Genomic DNA, 23,653 nt, shown 5'->3' on the forward strand with positions numbered 1-23,653 from the left:
GCCAGCCTGGTTGCCCCCAACTGCCCCCCCTGCCAGCCTGGTTGCCCCCAACTGCCCCCTCTGCCAGCCTGGTTGCCCCCAACTGCCCCCCCCTGCCAGCCTGGTTGCCCCCAACTGCCCCCCCCGCTGGCATGGTCGTCCCCAACTGCCCCCCCCACCAGCCTGGTTGCCCCTCACGGCCCCCCCACCCCACCAGCCTGGTCGCTCCATGCAGCCTGCAATTCAGTCGTTTAGCCGTCCCTCACTAACCCCCCTGCTGGCCTGGTTGTAGGAAACCATCTTGTGAGGGTGTGAAGGTTAATTTGCATATTACCTCTTTATTATATAGGATTACGCTTTGATTGGTTGTTCTGCCATTTGGTCTATTTGCATATTACCCTTTTATTACATAGGATAGAGTAATGGGGTCAGATCATTTATTTCTGTGGAGGTTAAAAGTTCATGTGAATTGCCTACCTGATAGTGTCCAAGAAAACTTGAGTTCAGGCTGCTTGGACTGCATTGTGAGTCCCTGAATAGGGTTAGGCAGGCAGGTCGTCAGGAATGGAACAAATGATTTCTGTGGGCTGATTCGAAAAGATGCCAGTGTAACGGGAGGTTTCTGGTTTGTTTGACCTGTGGCTGGTTGTGCTTGCCTGTCTTCACAGAGTGTGCTATGAGCGTGTCCCCTGGTACCCCACAGTGTTCACCTTCATCCTGTCTGCCCTGTGGCATGGTGTCTACCCTGGGTACTATTTCACCTTCTTAACTGGAATCCTCGTCACAGTAGCAGCCAGGACGGTAAGCTTGCTTTGGTTGTGGGGTCTTTTCCTTAGTAATGTAATGCCTGTATGTTTGTTTTCATTTAGTCCCATTAGGAGTCGGGGGATAAGAGGTTAGGAGTGATGTTTTGAAAAAATCAAACAGAAGTCTTCCCATTAGAGAAATACTTCAGTATCTAGGAGCTTGTGGTTATCAAATGCTTTATCATTTTATTTTCACATTATTTACAGAGTGTGTTTGCAAAAGAAAAGGAATTTTAGGAGCACCGTTTAGTAACTTAAGAGATGAAAACATTTTTAATCATTAAAGGCTGTGAACATATACAATCTACTAATCACAGGTGACAAGGATTATTAATTAATCTAGGCTTCATAAGACTTCATTTTACTTATACTTCACTTCATTTCTCATTTCATTATCCTAAGCCCAGAAATAATTCAGTCTGTGAGCAAGCAGCCAGTGAAATCACAGCCATAGGAACTGTGTTCTGTTGGAGGTTGCTCCAAACTCTCATGGCTGATCCAATTGAATTAGTTTGTGTAAAATCCTTTGGATTTTATAAATTTGGTTCTCTAGGTTTTTTGGGAAGTTTGTCCTAGACTGTTCCTACTTTTTGCTGGCAGTAGAGCAGGATAATAAAGGAATAAAAATATGCCTTCCCTCAAAGAATGAGATGAATATGAATATAAGTAACTACAATTCAATATGCTATAATTATCAGAAGCTGAGTTTTATATTTGATTTTATTTCAGTCTATGATAATGATTGTGGTCTTTCTTATTCATGTGCCAACAGCTTTAAATGACATTTGTTGAACTATTCACTTATTCTTTAATGTACCTGTTCTATGAATATTTTAGGAGCCCCACTTCAGTGTTCTAGGTGCTAAGCTTCTGTAGTGAGCAAAAACAAGAGGTCCCCCCTCTCCCCATGGAATTTTTAGTTAGGTGAAGGTTTGTTGGGACATATGTGTAAACAGTATGGATAATTGATCACCAGTCATGCTGATTAGCACGCTTTAAAAATTAAATATATATTGTGCATAGAAACCAGGGAAGGCATTTTCTTTTCGCCAATATATATACCTACTTGGATTATAAAAGAACATTGAAAAGCAGAGGGCAGGACAAACTAAGAAACAAAGGTCAGAGTTTTGTTTGTTAATTTATTCAGAGTATTATTTCTTAAAGTGTCTTTGGTTTAATTGATCTCAACTGGTATAAAAGCATTGATTTATGTAAAACTTTTTTTTGTGGGCGTGAGGGGGGGTAGCCTGGAAACATTTTTTACAAATTAGTAAGGTGAGGTTGGAGCAGAGAGGGTTCATAGAAGAGTATTCCTTTTTTTTTTCCCCCCGAACAGAGAATAGAATCATATAGGCATGAAGTATCTTAGACTCGGGAATATAATCTCCTACTTGCTTGCCCACGCTGCCCCCAACATGGATGGACCTCTGGCTTCTGTCCAGAGGAACCCAGAATGAGGAGAGGAGTCCACTCACCAGCCGCCCTGCTTTGGGGCTGACCTACCGATAAGTCAACCTTGGTTTCAGCTCCGCCTTTGCTTCTCGGATCTGGAGATTAGGTGTCTTTCTGGAGCAAATCTAGTCACATGTGTCCAAAGACCTCCACATGAGTATATCTTTTGACCCAGCATTGTCCATTTCAAAGAATTCCTCAGTTTCCCTGTCTGTCAAAGGAGTATGATGATGCTCACATGATAGGCTTGCCAGGAGAATCACACAGGTAAGCATTAACACAAGCTTGGCATGCAGTAAGCACTCAGTAAATGGGAGCTGCTCTTATTATTAATGCTAATATTACTTTATTACTATTATTCAAAGGAATTAATTAGGAAACATTGCAGAGATTTGTCTACGAGGGTAGCATCACATAATTGGTCACTATAGCAGGGGGGTGGGACCCAAGCTAACTTTTCCATCGTTAACTTATAATTGTATTGGGGATTAATACTTACTGATGTGAAAGAAAAAAAACAACAACAACCACATCATGACCTATTTACTACTGGCCGGTGTGGCTCTGTTGGTTGAACATTGACCTGGTCACCAAAAGATCAGCAGTTTGACTCCTGGTCAGGCCATATGCCCAGGTTGCAGGCTTGATCCCTGGTAGGGGGTGTGAAGGAGGCAGCCAGCCTATTGATGATTCTCTCTCTTCCTTCCTCTCTATAAAAATAAATTTAAAAATCTTTATAAGAAAAGCAGACGAAAGGTTATTTTTTTAAAAATATATTTTTATTGATTTCAGAGAGGAAAGGAGAGGGAGAGACAGAAATATCAATGATGAGAGAGAATCATTGATTGGCTGCCTCCTGCACGCCCCCCACTGGGGATTGAGCCTGAAACCCAGGCACGTGCCCTTGACTGGAGTTGAAGCTAGGACCCTTCAGTCCGCAGGTCAATGCTGTATCCATTGAGCCAAACCAGCTAGGGTGAAAGATTATATTGATGCTATTGAAAATATAAAGTGGGTATATATGAGTAGAGTAAGTCTTGGAAGGATATGTGCCAACTTTTTAAATAGTGATTTTCTCTGGGAGATGTTAAAAAAGAAAAAATGGTTTTTGCTTAGTTCTTTAAATAATTTTAAATACCACGATGGTATTTTTAGTTGAAAATAGGACTCAGATGGTTGGTGTTTTCGAGACCTCACGTTCCTAAGGCGTACCGGCTTGCACTGAGTAAAAGTTGTGTTTTTTACCCTCCCCTTTGCTCGGCAGGTGAGGAACAACTGTAGACATTACTTCCTTTCTTCAAAAGCCCTCAAGGTTGCTTATGACGTGGCCACCTGGGCTGCCACTCAGCTGGCCGTCTCCTACACAGTGGCACCCTTTGTCATGTTGGCAGTTGAACCCACCATCAGTTTATACAGGTAAGTTCCCGCGTTCTCAGCTGCTGCTCAGGAAACATGTGTTTTCTCTGTGTTTGACACAGGACTCAGTAAATTGAATCAACCAGTACTAACAATTTCTAAATACGGCTTCGATTTCTAAAAAAGGCCATAGAAAGATTTAAGTGGACATGGTCGTCCTGGAAATCCCAACTCACCAACAACAGTACATTAGCAAAGCTGATGGGAAGTCCTTCAGCCATTCGTAACGTAATTAAGGGCCGCTTATGGTAGTGGATTTTGAAGGGGTGGATCTGAGTTCCTCAGAAGGTGAAGCTGCTGCCTTAGCCTCTTTTTCCTGGGGCTAGGCCGTGTTGGAGACCGTGGGCCATTCTGAGAGCAGGACAAGCGGGCAGGTGCTGGGGTGCTGCCCATGCTGGGAGCGGCTGATCTGAGTGGTCTGCAGGGGGCTGTGTCCTGGGAGACGGCAGGTCTGGTGGATGCGCGTCGGATTTATGGGGCACGTGGTACACGTGGAGGGGAGGAGGTGGAATTTAGGGTGGAGGGGAACATTCACACCAGAGACAAGAGGCCTTCAGGCAAAGGTGTCAGGCCCTCTGTTCAAACCTCTTCTTGCTCACTCTCCTTGTTTCATTCTTATGTTGAATTCGTTGCATTTCTCCACTACCTCCAAAAACGTGGTTGTGTGACCTCTGGCAAGTTACTAACCTCTTTCACCTTTTATTTTCTCAATTGTAGAATGAGGCTAAGACTAGAATCCACCTCAGAGCACCTTTGTTAGGACTGAACTAGGCAGATGTGGGAAGGACTCGTGGGTGCCTGGCATATAGTTTGTTTCCAATAAATGGTAACTTGCATTTATGTAATGGTTCGCACAGGCTTTTGTAGAGTAGCTTTGGAGCACAGCTCTGGTCAGAAAAGTGACTTAGAAATAAGCAATGCAAACATGCCTTATTTGTAAGTTGGGTATTTTCTGTGGTTGATCCACTGGCCAGAAATGATTAGAGATACTACACAGTATGGGTGTCACAGGATGATTTTTTTCAGGTAGAGGAAACTATACAACCCTCATCAATAAAACTGTTTCTAAGTACTCATTAGGTCATAGGAGTTATGTCAGTATAATCTGGAAGTTGAGTTCGGTTTTACTAATAAACACATTGTTCTAGATAAGAGATACCAGTATAGTAGGAAAAGAATGATAATATCTGGGGAGAGGGGAAGCCCTTATTTCAGCCACTACAGAGGTAGGGGGCACTCAGCTTTATTTAAGACAGCTGATATTGAGCACCCCTTCCCTGGGCTCCCTCTCCGAGAGGAACCCCCACCATCCTGGCTCTCAGCTGGTTTCCCCTCCCCCGTGTTCCACCTGGGGAAGCCCATGGGCTCACAGCTCCATTTCCCTTCCCCTGGTTCCAGTGCCCTCCAGCCAGCATTTGCCTCCATTGCCTCCTATGTTTTACCACCCCCTGAGCAGCCTGCAGCTCCATTGAGCATCTGCCTGGGCTGTCCAACTTGTTGACTTAGGTGCTAATTGTTCTGGTTGCAAAGTCTCATAAGTTTTGAGTTGTCCGCTTCTCATATGGTGTCCCCCCATAAGCCTAGGTGTTTTAAGCACAGAATACTGCTGAATGTGAGATTTTCCAGGAATATATGTATTATGTTATAATAGAAACTAGAGGCCTAGTGCACGAAATTCATGCACGGGGGGTGAGGGGAGGGTCCCTCAGCCTGGCCTGCACCTTCTCGCAATCTGGGACTGCTGGAATCAGGCCTAAACTGGCAGTCAGACATCCCTCTTGCAATCTGGGACCGCTGGCTCCTAACTGCTCGCCTGCCTGATCACCCCTAACCATTCTGCCTGCCTGCCTGATCGCCCCTAACCACTTGCCTGCCTAATTGCCCCTAACTGCCTCTGCCTCGGCCCCCGCTGCTGTGGCTTCATCCAGAAGGATGTCCAGAATGATATCGGAAGGTCATTCAGCTGTTCGGTCTAATTAGCATATTATGCTTTTATTATTATAGATTATTATAGATAGATGCCTGTATTCAACTCAATGCTATTTAATACCTACAGTGTGCTGGGCACTGTTCTAGAAGGTGGGGCTAAAATGGTGAGTAAAATGTAGAACTCATTCCTGCTCTCATGGAGAGGATAGCTTGTTAGAGGAGACAGGTGGTCATTGACAAATTTATAAATATACACTAATATCACAATGAGTGAATGGTACAAAGATTTAAGAGAACAGTAACAGGAATCTGACTCAGACTGGGCCTCAAGGGTGGCTTTTAGGAGGAAGTGGCATTTCAGCTAAGTCCTGAAAGCTGCATTGTAGAAGTGAAGCAGGCACAGAGGGTGGTGGGTGAGGTAGAACACTGTGGATTTGCTCTAAACATAGTCAACAGCAGAGACAAGCCCCTGGTGATGCGAGGAAGCTCTGTGCACCGAAGACTCGAGACACCCGAGGGTGTGCAGAACACAGAATCAATCCCAGGTAGAGGGTGTTGAGCTGAGAAGAGAAGGGTAGTTGTCAGTATCCCTATTTGTCATTAGAGGAAGTGGAGGCTCAGAGAGGGTGAGTAATTTAACAAAACTCACACAGCAAGTAAGTGCTAGACCTGAGTTCCTTTAACAGCAAGATCAATAGTACAGTTACTAAACATATCTTTAGGACACATTATTTTGGAAGAAAATTACTGCTTCGGGATCACACTTAGTGGTGATTTATTTGGGATGACATGCACTTAACCAATGAAAGTCTGCTAATTCCTACACTTAGGCAGGGCTCTAGGGTAAGAGTCAAATAGTCATCAATCCAGATGACTCCTAAGTAGATTCCCACTTCTTTCTGAAAACAATCTAGATGATTAAAACAAAAACTCCTTTGTTTAGGGTGACGTTGACATTTCTGTAAATTTTGTCAATTTCAGATGCTTCAATCTAATGTTTTATCTTGTTCTCAAAGCCACTTACACAGGCATACCCCATTTTATTGTGCTTCTCAGATATTGCCTATTTTATAAATTGAAGCTAAGACCCTCCACCAGCAAAAAGACTATGACTTGCTGAAGGCTCAGAGGATGGTTAGCATTTTTTTTTTAAAATATATTTTATTGATTTTTTACAGAGAGGAAGGGAGAGGGACAGAGAGTTAGAAACATCGATAAGAGAGAAACATCGATCAGCCGCCTCCTGCACACCCCCCACTGGGGATGTGCCCGCAACCAAGGTACATGCCCTTGACCGGAATCGAACCTGGGACCCTTCAGTCCGCAGGCTGACGCTCTATCCACTGAGCCAAACCGGTTAGGGCCATTTTTTATCAATAAAGTATATTTAAATTAAGGTACATACTTAATAGACTACAGTTGTAAATATAACTTTTAAATGCAGTGGGAAATAAAAAAATTCTGTGACTCACTTTATTGAAATATTCACTGTGGTCCAAACTGACCCCATGGTGTCTCCGAGGTATGCCTGTATATATAACTTAAATTCCTAACCCACAGCAGCTTTGTTTAATAGATGTTTCTACAGTGACAGAAATGCTGTCCAATACATTGACCACCAGCACATGTGGCCATTGAGCATTTGAAACCTGGCTGGTGTGATGGAGAAAATGAAATGTCAATTTTATCTCATTTTAATTAATTTGAATTGAAGCAGCCACATATTGCCAACAGCTATTATAGATTGTCTCTCCAAAAAGTGTTTTCAGGATCTCTTAAGAGAATCACTAAATCTTGTAAAAGAAATTAAACCTGCATGGTCTTTCAGCGGAGGTGGGGCTGGTTGCAGTCCAGATCTTTTCCTCCCTTGGGGCTAATTTCAGCAGTGAGCCACAGTTGTATGCATATCCTTGTCTCAGTATGTCCTTCACTGCTTAACGTTAAATTTCAGATGTGTTTCATTTTTCTGTCTAGTCAGTTTTCATTCTATAGTGACTTCAAATTTCAGCTTTAAATTCCTTAGTCTAATTTTTTTAACTTGTAAATTACACCCAAGTGAATCTCTGTATGTACAGTGGTCCCCCTTTATCTACAAGGGATATGTTCCAAGACCCAAAGTGGATGCCTGAAACTGCGGATAGCACCGAACCCTGTATATTCTATTTCTTCCCCTTTGCATACATAAATTTTCACGTAGAGGAAGCCCTTTACATCTTTTCTTAGGCATAGCTGCATTGCCAGAATCACTACTCTTGTGCTTTGGGGCCATCACTAAGTATAATAAGGGTCACTTGAACATAAGTACTGAGATACCACAACAGTCGACCTGATAACTAGGGCTATAACAGGTGTGGAGACACTGGGCAGAGGGGTGCGCCATCACATCCTAGGTGGGATAGCACTGCGCAGAATGGTGTGCAGTTTAAAACTTATGAATTATTTATTTCTGAAATTTTCCATTCAGTATTTCAGACCTCTGTTGAACATGAGTAAGGAGATAAGGGGATGGGGAATACTGTATTATGAGAGAACCTCTTGTACTCAGCTGGGCTGCTGTGACTAAATACTGTAGACTAGATGCCCTAAACAACAGACATATATTTCCCACAGTTGGTGAGAGCTCTCTTCCTGGCTTGCAAAAGGCTGCTTTCTCACCGTGTCCTCATACGGCAGAGGGAGAGAGAGGATGAGAGGCAGGAAGAGAGGAAAGACAGCAAGAAAGAATAGAGAGACAGGGAGGAAGAGACAAAGAGAGAGAAAGAGAGATCTTGCGAGTTTCATTATGGTTTCATTCTCTTCATATAAGGACACTAAGCCCTTGATGGGACCCTGTTGTAATGGCCTCATTTAAATCAAATTACTTCTCCAAGGCCACTCCTCCCAATATTATCACATTGGGGGTTAGGGCTTTAAAGTGAATGTTGAAGGGACACGAATATTCAACTCATAGCAGAACCTTTATAATGAAACCGTTTTGTAAAGCAAATCCTCACTCATTAATTTGTCTTTAACTAGGAAGTGGTGGCAGATGCCATTTTTAAAATTCAATGTGTAAGGATGTTAGATTTTGTGTAGAAATTTTTGTAGATTGCAAACTTGTTGAGTGTAGGAACAATGCTTATTCATCTATGTATCCAGACTACTAAGTTGAGTTCCTAGCATGCCCAATAACTGTTAGTTGAGCTTTTCCAGAGTAAAAAATGAAGTAATCCTTAAAATTTTACAGAAATATAGAATGTCAGGATAGGTTACTAAACCTCACTAGGGAACTGAAATTTTTTTCTTTTTATTACTGAAATATTTAGATTTTCTCTAATGTAATTGTTCCAGTGTACATTTGGCCACATATGAATAATTAAGGCAAAATGCAAGAACAAAGTGTTTTTCAGGTGAGCAGACTGAAAGCTGGAGTTACCTATGGCTAGGGTGTGCCTGTGAGAAGCCCAGTTTACACTTGTTGAGCCAGCATGTTTATCTGTAGAGCTTTCTTTCATTCTCAATAATGTGGTTTAGACAGTACATTATACTTCCTGTGGGTCTTCACTTCTGGTTAATATGGCAGCATAGTTAAACACTGTGCTCATCCCTTCCCACTACCACATCAAAATTACAACTAGAACAACCATTATTGAGAACCACCTGAAGACTAGCTGAACAGAAGTCTTATAACTAAGGATATAAAAAGCCACAATGAGACTGGTAGGAGGAGTAGAGACATGGAATGGGCAAATCTCACATCCACTGTGTGGCAATTAAGAATTAGGAGAGATATCTCAGCTGTGAAGGTATCCCCCCTGAGGACTAAGGGGACTGGGTTCCCCAGTCCAGAACACCAGTGCCAGTCATAACATCTGACTGTGAAAACCAGTGGGGATTGCATCTGAGTGAGACGGTGGGTTCCTGGAGTCCCAGAGGTCCCCCTTGAGGGTCCCATGCATGTACTCACTCATAAACTCAGTTGCTCTTGGCTCCTCCAGTGCAGGGGCAGCAACTTGAAAAACACCTAGGACATACAACAGAGGAACTGAATTGACTATCTTCAGAGTGAGGGCTGGAGGGGTATCTCTCTCCTGGGTTGGAAGTGGTGGCAGATGCCATGTTGATTTGCAGAGCTTCCCTTTCACCACCCAGCTGGCTGGCACAGGCCTGTACCACCAACTCTGCACTCTATATTAACCTGGCTAACACTATTTGCCCTGCCCTGGTGATTTCCTGAGACCCTGCCCCATCCAACTTGTGTGCCCAGCCTATGCTTCTTCCAGCAGCTTTTCCAAAGGAGCAAACTGCCTCAGTTCTTGATGTGGACTTTACTAAAATCTTTCAAAGGTCCACAAACCCCAAAGAAGCAGTGACAGATCACATGACAACAAAGACTGGCCTCATGGTGCCCTGTATATCATGCTAAGTAGCCTCAAGCCTGGCATAAGCTGCAAACAATGTTGGCTTGGAACACAGCTTCAAATAAACAGTCACAAGCCCAGCAGAAAAAGCAGCTGGCCATAACTCACATAATGGTGTCCACCAAAGGGTCCAAGCCCAGCATTAGTGGAAGAATCATGGTTCAAAGCATAGCCTCTCTCAAGCACCTCCAGCCAAGCACAAGCAACAACCAACTGCAGATGAATTATAGCTCCCACAGGCAGCCCCAAGCTGGGCAGAAACAGTGGCTGACCTTGGCCTGAATTGATTCCGTCGTAAGAGGCTCCAGAACCAATACACCTGGTGGCCGGCCTCAGACCACACTTGAGCACCACAAATGACACATGTGAAGGTCAGACTCAACTGGCACCAACGCCCTACTAAAGTGATTCCTGCTCTGTGGGGTCAGTCTCCACATAACTTGTCTGATGTAGTCATGGCCAGCCCTCACAGCCAGTCAGCTTCAGGGTCTTTTCCACTCACTGATGTGCCATAGCAATCAAAGTTCAACAGCAACAGAAGAACATACATAATGCACACAAGAGAAACCCCCAGATCACATGACAATGAAGACTGTGCCTCTGACCACAGGGGATAACTACTACATAAGGCCACTCTGCCAAGACTGGTGGATATAGCTGATCTACCTGACCATAGAAACAAACATAGGGAATCAGCCAAATGAGGAGATAATGAAACTTGCTCCAAATGAAAGGACAGGACAAAATTTCAGAAAAAGAACTAAATAAAATGGAGGCAAGCAATTTAAAAGATACAGAGTTCAAAACAGTGGTGGTGAAATCAGAGAGAACTTCAACAAAAAGATAGAAAATAAAAAAGACCCAGTTTGAAATGAAGAATATAGGGAATCAATAGCAAATTAGATGAAGCAGAGGACCAAAACAACAATCTGGAAACCAAAATAGGTACTGGAAAATACCCAATTAGAACAGCAAAAAGGAAAAAAAAATTAAAAATGAGGATAGTTTAAGGAGCTACTGGGATAACATCAACCACAACAACATTCACATCATAGGGGTACCAGAAGGAGAAGAGAGCAAGCAAGGGATAAAAAACCTATTTGAAGAAATAATGACTGAAAACTGCCATAACCTCGTGAAAGAAGTAGACATACAAATCACAGAAATGCAGAGAGTCCCAAACAATATGAACTTATAGAGGTCCACATCAAGACACATCACAATTAAAATGCCAAATGTTAAAGACAAAGAAAGAATCTTCAAAGAAAAATCAATAGATTATGTACAGGGGAGCTCCCAAAGACCACCAGCTAATTTCTCACCAGAAACTTTGCAGACCAGAAGAAAGTGGCATCAATTGTTCAAAGTGATGAAAAGCTAAGACCTACAACCAAGATTACTCTATCCAGGATGGCTATCATTTTGAATTGTAGGAGAGATAAAGAGTTTCTCAGACAAGAAAAAAACTAAAGAATTTTATCACCTATAAATCAGTATCACAAGAAATGATAAAGGGACTTTTTAAAGTAGAAAACATGAGAAAATTTCAGGAGAGAAAAAAGTCCCCACTGGCAAAGGCAAACAACAAAGCAGTGGATCAACCAACTATAAAGCTATTACAAAGGTTAAAAGGCAAAAGTATGAATATTATGTGTAATTACAACAATAAATTAAGGGTACACACTAACACAGACACAATAGAAGTAAAAAATAATGACAAAAACAAATATACATGTAGTGGGTAAAAATTAGTGATTTTAGAATGTGTTCGAACATAAGCAACCATCAACTTAAAATTGACTGCTATAAACATAACTTGGTTTATAGGAAGCACATAGTAACCACAAACCAAAAATTTACAAGAGATACACAAGAAATAAAGAAGTGAATCCAAACACAACACTGTAAAAAGGCATCAACACAAGAGAAAGCAAGAAAATATGAAAGGTACAGGGGAGAACTACAAAAACAATCAGAAAACAATAAAGTGGCAATAACTAATAGCTATCAATAATTACTTTAAATGTAAATGTCCTAAATGCTACAGTGGGGTGGCTGAATGGATTAAAAAAATACACACAAAAAACCTGTACATTGGTGCCTATAAGAGATCCACTTCAGATCCAAAGACACACAAAGACTGAAAGTAAAGGAATGGAAAAAGGTATTCCATGCAAAAGAAAATAAAAAAGAGCTAGGAGCAATACATATATCAGACAAAGTAGACCTTAAATTAAGGGCTGTAATAAGAGACAAAAAGGACATTTCATAACCATAAAGGGAACAATCAAACAAGTGAATAGAATTCTTGTAAACATCTATGAATCCAATGTAGGAGCACCTAAATTATAAAGTAAATATTGATGGACATAAAGATGGAGATTGCTAGTAATACAGTAATATGTATGTAGTAGGGGATGTTAACAACCCATTAACACCAACATATTAATAGATCAACCCGACAGAATATCAACAAGGAAATAGTGGCCTTAAAGGACACATTAGATGAGATGGAATTGATATTTTTAGTACACTTTACCCAAAAGCAGAAGAATATACACATGGAACACATGGAATATTTTCCAGGACAGACCATATGTGAGGCACAAAACAAGTCTCAATAAATTGAAGATGAAAATGAAAACACAATGACCACACATACTGCTATGGAACATAGCCAAAGCACTTCTACAAGGGAAATTTATAGCAGTATAGTCCTACCACAAGAAACAAGAAAATATCAAACAATCTAACCTTATACCCAAAGCAGTGGTTGGCAAACTGCGGCTCACAAGCCGCGGTTTGCCACTCTGTTGACTAATGAGTTTGCCGATCACTGCCTTAGGGAAAAACACTTAAAAAACATTTTAATAATGTACTAATGTCTTTAACCTGAAGTCAAAACTTCTGGGTAAGGGTAATGCCTTACACAGTGGTCGGCAAACTCATTAGTCAACAGAGCCGCAGTTTGCCGACCACTGACCTAAAGGAACTAGAAAAAAATAAAGCCTAAAATAAATAGAAAGAGGAAAAGAATAAAGATAGAAAGGGGGTAAGAATAAAAATAAAAGTGGAACCCTGGCTAGTTTTTCTCAGTGGTTAGAGCATTGGCCCTTGGACCAAAGGGTTGTGGGTTTGATTCCAGTTAAGGGTATGTACCTTAGTTGCAGATTCCATCCCCAGCCCCAGTCAGAGCTGTGTGCGGGAGGCAACCAATTGATGTGTCTCACATCGATGTTTCTCTCTCTCTCTCCCCCTCCTTTCACTCTCTCTAAAAATCAATGGAAAAAATACCCTTGGGTGAGAATTAACAACAACAATATCAAGTGAAAATAAAATAGTCAAAATATATATAAAAAAAAAAAATCCCAGAACCAAAAGCTTGCCTTTGGAAAGAGAAACAAAATTGTAGAACCCTTAGCCATACTCATTAAGAAAAAAAACAGAAAGAAGGCCTACATAAATAAAACCTACATATATAAAAGGCTAAGTGACCATCCGTTCATCTGTCCATCTGTCCAACCAACTGGTACATATGACGCACACTGACAATTTAAAAATAAACATTGACTCATGCATGTGTGACACATATAAAGATCTTGCTGCCAATCACACGTGATGCCAAAATGTATCTGAAGACCAACTATTGGCACAGTGTACCTCTGAAGCTGAAAGAAAGCGGCATCATCAACATGTAAATTTTTTAGTAATGTAATTACTGCACGAATCTTTCTTCTAATTAATTTCCTTTCAATTGTGCACGAATCCGTGCACCAGGCCACTAGTAAGAAATAAAAGAAGAAAAGTGACAACTGACACCACAGAAATACAAAGGATTATAAGGAAATACTACAAACAATTATACGCTGACAAATTGGACAACCTGGAAGAAATGGATAAATTCATAGAAACATATAATCTTCCAAGGCTGCATCAGGAAGAAACAGAAAATCTGACCAGACCAATCACTAGTAAAGACATTGAATCAACAATGAAAAAAACTCACAACAAACACAAGTTCTGGACTGGTTGGCTTCACAGGCAAATTGTTCCAAACATTCAAAGAAGCATTTAATAACTATCCTTCTTAAGCTATTCCAAATAGTTGAAAAGGAGGGATGGCTCCCAAAGGATTTTTATGAGGCCAGCTTTATCCTGATACCAAAAACTGACACAGACACTACAAAAATAAAAAATGAAAGAAGAAAGAATATTATAGGCCAATTTCCCTGATGAACATGGATGCAAAAATTCTCAACAAACCAAATAAAGCTGTACATTAAACATATTATACCTTTGATCAAGGGGGATTTGTCCCCAGGATCCAAGGTTGGTTCAATAATGCAAATTAATTAACATGATACACCACATACACATAATGAAGGGTAAAAGTCATATGATCATATCAATAGATAAAGAAAAAGCCATTGACAAAATCTAACATCCATTTGTGATTAAAAAAACTCTTCGCAAAGTGGGGATAGAAGGAACATAACTTAATAAAGGCTATATTTGACAAATCCACAGCTTATATCATATTCAATGGTGAAAAGCTGAAAGCTTTTTCTTTTAAGATCAGGAACAAGATAAGGATGCCCACTTTTGCCACCATAAAAATCCTAGAACATAGACATTCAACGTAGTATTAGAAGTCCTCGCTACAGCAGTCAGACAAGAAAAAAGAAATGAAAGGCATCCAAATTGGAAAGGAATAAATAAAACTGTCGTTGTATGCAGATGACATGATACTACAGGGTGGGACAAAAGTAGGTCTACAGATGTTTGTATGGAAAATCATACAATAATTCTCCCTGGCTAGTGTGCACTGAAGGGTCATGGGTTTGATTCCCGGTCAAGGGCACTTACCTGGATTGCAGGTTTGCTCCCCTTCCTGGTCGTGGTGTGTGTAGGAGGCAACAAAGCAATGTGTCTCTCTCATATTGGTGTTTCTCTCTCCCTCTTCCTCCTCCCTCCTTTTCCCCCAATCTCTCTGGAAAGCAATGGAGAAAAAAGAGAAAGTAATACAATAATTTATAAACATTACAAGAATAAACTTTTTGTACTCATAACTGTAAACCTACGTTTGCCCCATTCTGTATATATAGACAACCCTAAAATTTTACACACACACACACACACACACACACACACACATCAAAACTAGAACTGATACAAGAATTTAGTAAAATGGCAGGATACAAAATTAATATTTAGAAATTGGTTGCATTCTTATACACCAATAATGAACTATTACAAAGAAAAATTAAGGAAACATTCCCACTTAAAATTGCATAAAAAATACCTAGGAAAACTATAGGACACTAAAGAAGATACAAGTAAATGGAAGGATATACCATAAGAATTAACAGTCTTACAATGTCCATACCATTCAAAGCAATTGATAGATGTAATGCAAATTCTATCAAAGCACCAATGGCATTTTTTACAGAACTAGAATAAATCTACTTTTTTAAACTCAAATACTCTTTTTAAAAATATTTTTGTTGATTTCAGAGAGGCGGGAGAGGGTGAGAGAGATAGAAACATCAGTGATGAGAGAGAATTATGGATCCGCTGCCTCCTGCACACCCCACACTGGGATTGAGCCTAGAATCTGGACATGTGCCCTGGTGGGGAACTGTGATCTCCTGGTTCATAGGTCAATACTCAACCACTGAGCAACACCAGCCGGGCTAGAATAATTCTAAAATGTACATGGAACCACAAAGTAAGTTGTTCCCTTGACAATTTCTAAAGGAAGCTTATAGAAGCTGCCTGTGTCATGAACCCTTCATCAATCTTTACATCACTTCAACCCCCAATTCCATCCTCACATCTCCTTTTTCTCACTACGACTTGTCCTGCATACTTCTTACTAGAGGATTACACTGGCCAACCCAGTAATCCAGAATGATCTCTCCATTTTAAGATCTGAACTTGATCCATCTGCAAAGTCCCTTATGCCATATAAGGCAATAGGTTCACAGATTCTGAGGATTAGTATGTGGATGTTTTTAAAGGGGCATTATCCACCCTACCACAATATTTGTATAGAGGCTGGTAGAATATACGAGTAATAATAATCACAATAGGAGTTTGTTGAACATAAAAGAAACATTCTTGTTACTCCTGTACTTGTTTTCCATTCCCAAGGGAAGTGGCAGCGGCTTTGCCTTTTTGCAGATCCTAGCTTAATGCTTTGGTACGTTTTAAATAGTACAACCTCATTAAAAGAATAAATGAGTGAAGATACGTTTGCTTCGTTAGAGCTCATGACTATTCTGTAGACATTTTCAGGGAAGCATTCCTTTTGCTAAAGGGTCGGAAAGTTCAGGGGATACTCGAGTTACCTGATTCTAATATGCCTGACAGCTGAGGAATGATACATAGACCAACTGTGGGATTTTCCTCCCTTTTAAATATTATTTTCCTTTGCTCTTCAAAAAGCATTGGAGAAAGTATAAGTCTGACTTTTCTGAGTGGATATAGAACAGTTGTACAAATGTAACCTGTTTCTAATTCCTTGCATTTATTGATATGCCCAGTATTTATTGTCTACATTGTACCAGTGTGCTGAATAGCACACTTATGCAATAAAAGTCCGCAAGCATCAGAAGCAAAACTTGTTTCTTATACATTTGGATGAAAGTTATTTTCAGAGTCATGGAGTAAGTTTTCAAAGTTTGGATTCTTCTGGCTCCTAATATAACCAAGAAGAACTCTGTGGCCTTGAGTAGAGCACGTTGGCTAAAGTGTCAGTTGCCTTTGAGTGTGGGGAACAAATAGTATAGAGTTTGAATTTGGTCCTGTGCATCCGGCTACTTTGAGTTCTGGCTTTTGTGGGGTTCATTCTCTGAGTCTTATTACATTGGCCGGACATCATACGCAGGCCTATTCCCAGGTGGGCTGCTTGCTTTGCTCTGTCTGCTTTTGTAGTTTCAGTCCATCCCTGTCCCTCTCTCCACCAAAGGCAGTATCGTGGGGTGGACCAAGATGAGCATGAGTTAAAACATGCCCCCTCCTCAGAAAGCAGTGCCTCGTCTTCACCCTGCAGATGATGCAATCCCGTTCATGTGACTTTTCCCATTTGTGTCCTTGTTTGAAATATAACTTTCATGTGTGTTTATTCCTAGGTCCATGTACTTTTATTTACACATCGTAAGTCTCCTGATAATACTGTTCCTGCCAACCAGACCACAAGCTCATATTCAAAGGCAGCCTCAGAACTCTGTTAACAGGAAAAAAACAGACTGATATCTCCAAGGAAAGCTGGATACGGAAAACTGCAACACATTGGAAAATGAGATGACAAGGGTCCAGGGTTCTTCTGTGACTTGGAGGCGATGTTTACATGCATCATTTTTTTTTTTAAATAAAAGTTCAGGGAGTATTTTTATAAAGCGTTTTTGTACTGCTAAATCCACCACGTCCAGTTAACCTGTTTTAATATTTTATAGGACGTTTGAGTGGTGAATGGACCAGAGTTTCAGCAATAGTCTGTCGGGGCTGCTGGGTCTTTGCTTTTCTGGTATGATTTCCAGCCCCTGACCTGCGGACACTGCAACCTGGACACCTGCTCCAGATGCTAGCAGGTGACTGCTGAGACTTGTCATAGGGTTATCAAACCAGAGCATACCACACAGAGCTGTTCCTTGGGAAGCCCCAAATCCTTTGACTTGTGACATGACTGTTTCGAACACAATAACCACACTCGAAGATCACGGAGGAGCAAGGTCAGGGAGGCTGAAAACTGTACGAGCCAGGAGGGCTACCCGAACACTGGAATGGGCCAGAAGCCAGCCTTGCCCTGAAGTAGGCTGCACCTTTCCCCAGGGATGTCTCTTCCCTTTTCTCTTCTGAATTGAGCCAAGATTGTACATCAGAAAGCCGCCTGGACATGTCCACCAGGGGTCTCGGAGGGGCTGCTGTTCCCAGATCTCTTTCCATTTCACAGGTGCCACTGCTTGCCCAGGGACAGCCCTGAGGAATCAGCCCTGAGGAATCAGCCCTGAGTTCACAGCCTCGAAGGCAGAAGAATGTCTTCTAAAGAAATAGTGGTTTAAAAGAGTAATTTAAAGGTACATAGAAGTTTGGTGAGAAGCTGATGTTTTGCTCTTTTCTCCCCTCATTTCGTGGAGGTGTTAATAGTCATGGCCGCCAGGGGCTGACTGTTGCGTTTCCTTTCAGAGCTGATTCAGTTCGACTTTGTGTTAGTTGAACTTTCCTAGAGGAAAGCAAAAACGGAGACAGTGATCTATCTTTGTTATGAATGTGCTGTGGCTCCTTCTGGGGATTTCTGTTGGGTAATATTCTACATGGAGAAAGAAACAGGGTAATAAATGTTGTGGAAAATAATAATGATGATAATAAATTATATGCTACAATGCTGTGCCCTCAATCAGATGCCGTGGGAGGAAAGAATTTGTTCAAATCAGATGGCTAAAAATTAGTTTGTGACTGAATAAAGACTGTTATATTAAGGAAATGTTTCTGAAGAGAGAACTGCTTTTTGTTTGTATCAGTAGAGACTGGATATTCTGAAGTTTTAACACATGTACACAGCCAATGTAAGGTGTCACTTGTTGAAAACGTGAGATTATCACATGTTCAGTGTGTCCTCTCTGTCAGGCACTTGGGTGGCTTTGGGTTTTGGTGTGATTTCCTACCTTCGTTTGCCGACTTTGCAGGCCATGCATGCCCGATTGACAGGTGAGGAAGCAGAATCAGGGAGGTGTTTGCTGGCTGCCTCCAGGGTCACAGAGTTAGTGGTAGAACTGAGAGCGGGGCCCACGGCTGTCCCAGGAAAGCGGTCAGCTGGGGTGGGTGTTGGGCTGGTACTTCTCTTAGGGCAGGGAAGTGTGAAGCAACGTGCTTGTCCCTGAAGAGCTTCTACAGCCCTGGTGCTGGGGGAGAGGACCAGCACCTGAACTCCAGTTCCTGCGTGAAACAGTGGCAGTTAAGAAGTAGCACATTTGGGCCAGAGTATGAGGCTCACCTCAATTTTACCAGGAAATGTTGGGGCGACCCTGCTTTGCTGTCTCAGGAGGAATATTAGAGAGTAGGGAAGGGGTGGTGGTGTACGTGCCCCAGATCTGTCAGGGTCTATCTCCAACAGGAATATTTTAGGTGTAAGACCAAAAATACATCGCTTGTACACCAGCAAAAATAGCATCTGTCCCCACTGGCATGAAGTGGATGGAATAGTCCATATCACAGTGCAGCGTGTGAACTCGCAGTATGATTTATGACCAGGTTTCACAGAATTTAAGCATCTTCAATGCCGAGAGGAGAACTTGGGTAGTGAGAGCAGAGGTGACCACTGGAGTGACCAGCCCTCCTGCTTTGCCAGGGACTCTGCTGGCCCCTCAGTCCTGGGAAGATGGGGACTTTTGGTTCCCCTGGTGACCACCCAGAGTCAGATATTCTTTATGGAATGGAGTAGAAGCCAGGCCTCTGGAATCTGGGCTTCTCGAAGCGGAATGTCAGACTTACTCCTGGGCCTGACACAGGCACACTTTTCTTACTGGGAGGCTTTTTTCAGTCCTAAAGGGACAATGCGCAGAAAAGCGATTGGCACCTTCCCCCCCCACTGAGAACATTTACCCATAGAAAATCATTTTCATTTAGAGTCAAAGTTTGATAAATAAGTGAATGCAGATAGAAGGTTGGGGCTGTTTTTATTGCCTTAGAGATCCAAGCTGTCCTACACGTAATAATGATTTAATAAATATGTATTTATTGAGATTTCAGTTTGAAAGAAATGAAATTTCTAGTTCTGTTTTTGAAAAAGCTAATTTTACAATATTTTATTTTAGTGTTTTTTGTTCTTGTTTTTTTTTTTTTGTTTGTGGTGTTTTTTTGTTTGTTTGTTTTCTGCTTAAGGTAACCATAGAGCATGGAAACATTACTTGATAGATGCGAAAAGCAATAAATAATTCAATCTGAGATTCTGAGATTCTGGTGAAGTGAGGACAAGGCAGAAACTGGGAGGTGGGAGAGGAGCTGGTGGGTGGTGTCCGGATGGGGGCTGTGCCCCCAGTACTGTGCCCACTCCGGGGTGAGCAGCAGCCTTCCCTGGCAGCCCTTCTCCGCCCTGATGCACGTTGGGACCACATAGGAACATTTTTAAAACTTGATTGATGCCAGCCCTTTGAGGGATCACATCTTATTTCCCTTCTTGTCTCTACCCTTGGCATAGTGCTTGGCTGTAATGAAGATTCAGTGAGTGTTTGCTGATGAATGAGGGGCTGAATGAATTAGTTTAATGCCTCATTGCACTTGACAGTTTTGCTGGAGTCATTTTTGTACTGGGACTCTTTTCTGCTTTTCAGAATTAGTTTGGGAAAGAAAGGCTTGTGTTTTTTAGGGAATTGTGAAAGCACATTATATGAAATAACCACTCAGCTAGCCAATTTACATATTCAGAACTGCCCTGGTCTGTACCATTAATTAGTGCATTCGCTTATTTATCAAATGTTGCCATGGCTTGTGTAGGCCTGGCACTCTGTCAGACAGTGCAGGTAAAAGATGCTAAAGGCTCGTTCTGTGCCGTCGAAGCGCTCACAGCGAGGTCAGAAAGACATGCTCCAGAGCGCGTGCTGTAGGGGTGCCTGGAGAGCCCTAGCATCAGATTTACAGTGACTGATGGGCATATCCTTGTTTTCCCGTAAGTTCACTACTGTCTCGTGGTGTCTGCAGGTTACCCAGGAGAGCAACATTGTGCTCCTCAGCCTCGTGCCCAGGACGCACGTCCAGTACTTTTAGAGTTAAGCCTGCCCTTGTCCTGAAATTGGATGCTGACCTGGCAACATATCAGTGTCAGTGAATGCAGCTGCCGCTCAAACAGCCTGCCTTGGCTTCCTCTAAGGACTTTTCTAAAACCCCTCAAAGGTCTACAAACCCAAACAAGCAGGGCTGACCTCAGTGTGGCCTGTACCTCTGGCCAGTGCCAGCGGCAACCAGTCTCAGTTAGCACTGCAAAGTACATCAGGTAGCCCCACGCCTGTCCAAGCTGTGGTCAGTGTTGGCTTGGACGGTGGCTTCAGTTAAGTGGCCACAAGCCTGGCCCACGTGGCAGCTGGCCTCGCCACCTCGTGGCGCCCACCAAGGATCACAGGCCAGCACGGGCGGCAGCTGGCCTCAGTTCTCAGCATGGCTTCTCTCAAGTGCCTCCAAGCTCAGCACATGCGGCAACCAACCTGAAATCACCTTGAGCTCCGACCAGGCGGCTCCAAGCTGGGCACACCTGGTGGCCAACGTTGGCTTGCACCAGAGCCCCTTTCAAGAGGCTCCAGAACCAACACGCCTGGCAACCTGCTTCACACCACACCAGGGAACCACCCAACCAGCTCCACAAATGACAACCCGAGGAGCAGGCTCCTCTGGCATCAGCGTTCCACTAAAGGGACCCCTCCCCTGTGGCTCAGGGTCCACACAACAGCTTATGCGCTAGGCCAGCCTTCACAGCCAGTCAGCCTCAGGGTCAGTCCCACCCATTGACCTGCCCATGGCAATCGAAGCTTAGCTACAACAGGAAGGCACGCACAACCCACACAAGGGATACTCCTGGAGCACCCAGCTCAGGGGGCCAGGGAGATGGAGTGAGTGACATAAGGTCGTTCTGCCAAGACTGGGGGATGTAGCTGATGTACCTCACACATAGAAACAAGCATAGGGAGTTGGCCAAAATGAGGAGACAGAGCATTTGATAAAATCCAGCATCCATTTATGATAAAAACTCTCAACAAAGTGGGGATAGAAGGAACATACCTCAACATAATGAAGGCCATATATGACAAACTTATAGCTAACATCATATTCAATGGTGAAAGGATGAAAGCTTTTACTTTTAAGATCAGGAACAAGAAAAGGATGCTCATTTTCACCACTTTTACTTAACATAGTACTGGAAGTCCTAGCCACAACAATCATAATAGAAAAAGAAATAAAAGCCATCTGGATTGGAAAGGAAGAAACAAAACTGTCATTATTTGCAGATGACATGATGCTATCTATAGAGAACCCTAAAGATCCCACCAAAAACTACTTGAACTAATAAATGAATGCAGTAAAGTAGAAGAATACAAAATTAATATTTGAAATTGGTTGCATTTTATACATCAACTAGAGGTCCATTGCATGAAATTCGTGCAAGAGTAGGCCTTCCTTCCCTGGCTGCTGGAACCAGCTTCCCTTTGGCACCCTGGATCTGGGATGGCTTCCCTCCAGCCGCCCACAGGCACCCTGGACCCGGGCTGGCTTCCCTCTGGACCCTGCCTTGTCTGGAAGGGTGTCCAGAGTGACATCGGAAGGATGTCCGGTCTATTAGCATATTACCCTTTTATTATTATAGATTAGAGGCCTGATGCACGAAATTCGTGCATGGCAGGCAGGGGTCCCTCAGCCCAGCCTGCACCCTCTCCAATCTGGGACCCCTCTCACAATCCAGGACTGCTGGCTCCCAACTGCTCGCTTGCCTGCCTTCCTGATTGCCCCTAACCGCTTCTGCCTGCCAGCCTGATCACCCCCTAACCACTCCCCTGCCAGCCTGATTGATGCCTAACTGCTCCCCTGCCAGCCTGGTTCCCCCCAACTGCCCTCCCTTGCAGGCCTGGTCCCCCCCCATCTGCCCTCCCCTGCAGGCCTGGTGCCCCCCAACTGCCCTTCCCTGCAGGCATGGTCAACCCTAACTGCTCTCCCCTGCAGGCCTGGTCCCCCCCAACTGCTCTCCCCTGAAGGCCTGGGTCCCCCCCCAACTGCCCTTCCCTGCAGGCCTGGTTGCCCTCAACTTCCCTCCTCCCAGCCTGGCCACCCCTAACTGCCCTTCCCTGCAGGCTTGATTGCCCCCAACTGCCCTCCCTTGCAGGCCTGGTCCCCTTCAACTGCCCTCCCCTGCTGGCCTGATCGCCCACAACTGCCCTCCCTTGCAGGCCTGGTCCCTCCCAACTGCCCTCCCTTGCTGACCATCTTGTGGTGGCCATGTTGTGTCCACATGGGGGCAGGATCTTTGACCACATGGGGGCAGCCATCTTGTGTGTTGGAGTGATGGTCAATCTGCATATTACTTTTTATTAGATAGGATAGAGGCCTTGTGCATAGGTGGGGGCCAGCTGGTTTGCCCTGAAAGGTGTCCCGGATCAGGGTAGGGGTTCCCTTGGGGTGTGGGGTGGCCTGGGCGAGGGGCCTGTGGTGGTTTGCAGGCCGGCCACGCCCCCTGGCGACCCAAGCAGAGGCCCTGGTATCTGGGATTTATTTATCTTCTATAATTGCAACTTTGTAGCCTTGAGCAGAGCCAAGCCTCCTGCTCGCTCTGTGGCTGCAGCCATCTTTGTTGGGATTTATTTATCTTCTATAATTGAAACTTTGTAGCCTTGAGCGGAGGCCAAGCAGGCCAGGGCTGCAGAAGCTTGGCTTCCTCCATTGCCAGGGGCAACTCAAGCCTCCTGCTCTCTCCAGCTCTGTGGCTGCTGCCATTTTTGTTGGGATTTATTTATCTTCTATAATTAAAACTTTGTACCCTTGAGCGGAGTCCAGGGCAGGCCAGGGTAGGTGGAAAGCTTGGCTTCCTCCATCACCATGGGCAACCCAAGCCTCCTGCTCTCTCTAGCTCTGTGGCTGCCGCCATATTTGTTGGGTTAATTTGCATACTCACTCCTGATTGGCTGGTGG

General features: G+C 43.3%; 1 protein-coding gene across 1 annotated transcript in view; it reads left to right on the plus strand.

The window, feature by feature from the left end:
* MBOAT1 (membrane bound glycerophospholipid O-acyltransferase 1) overlaps positions 1-18,475 on the plus strand; it is a 115,852-nt gene extending 97,377 nt beyond the window's left edge. The window contains exons 11-13 of the mRNA XM_080655131.1: positions 648-780; positions 3,505-3,656; positions 17,119-18,475. Coding sequence (XP_080511257.1) covers positions 648-780; positions 3,505-3,656; positions 17,119-17,239 — 406 coding nt within the window. The 3' untranslated portion in view covers positions 17,240-18,475. The remainder of the gene's footprint in view (positions 1-647; positions 781-3,504; positions 3,657-17,118) is intronic.
* The last annotated feature ends 5,178 nt before the right edge of the window (positions 18,476-23,653 follow it).

This window comes from Plecotus auritus (genome assembly GCF_963455305.1).
Source record: "Plecotus auritus genome assembly, chromosome: 2".
Taxonomy (NCBI): Eukaryota; Metazoa; Chordata; class Mammalia; order Chiroptera; family Vespertilionidae; genus Plecotus; species Plecotus auritus.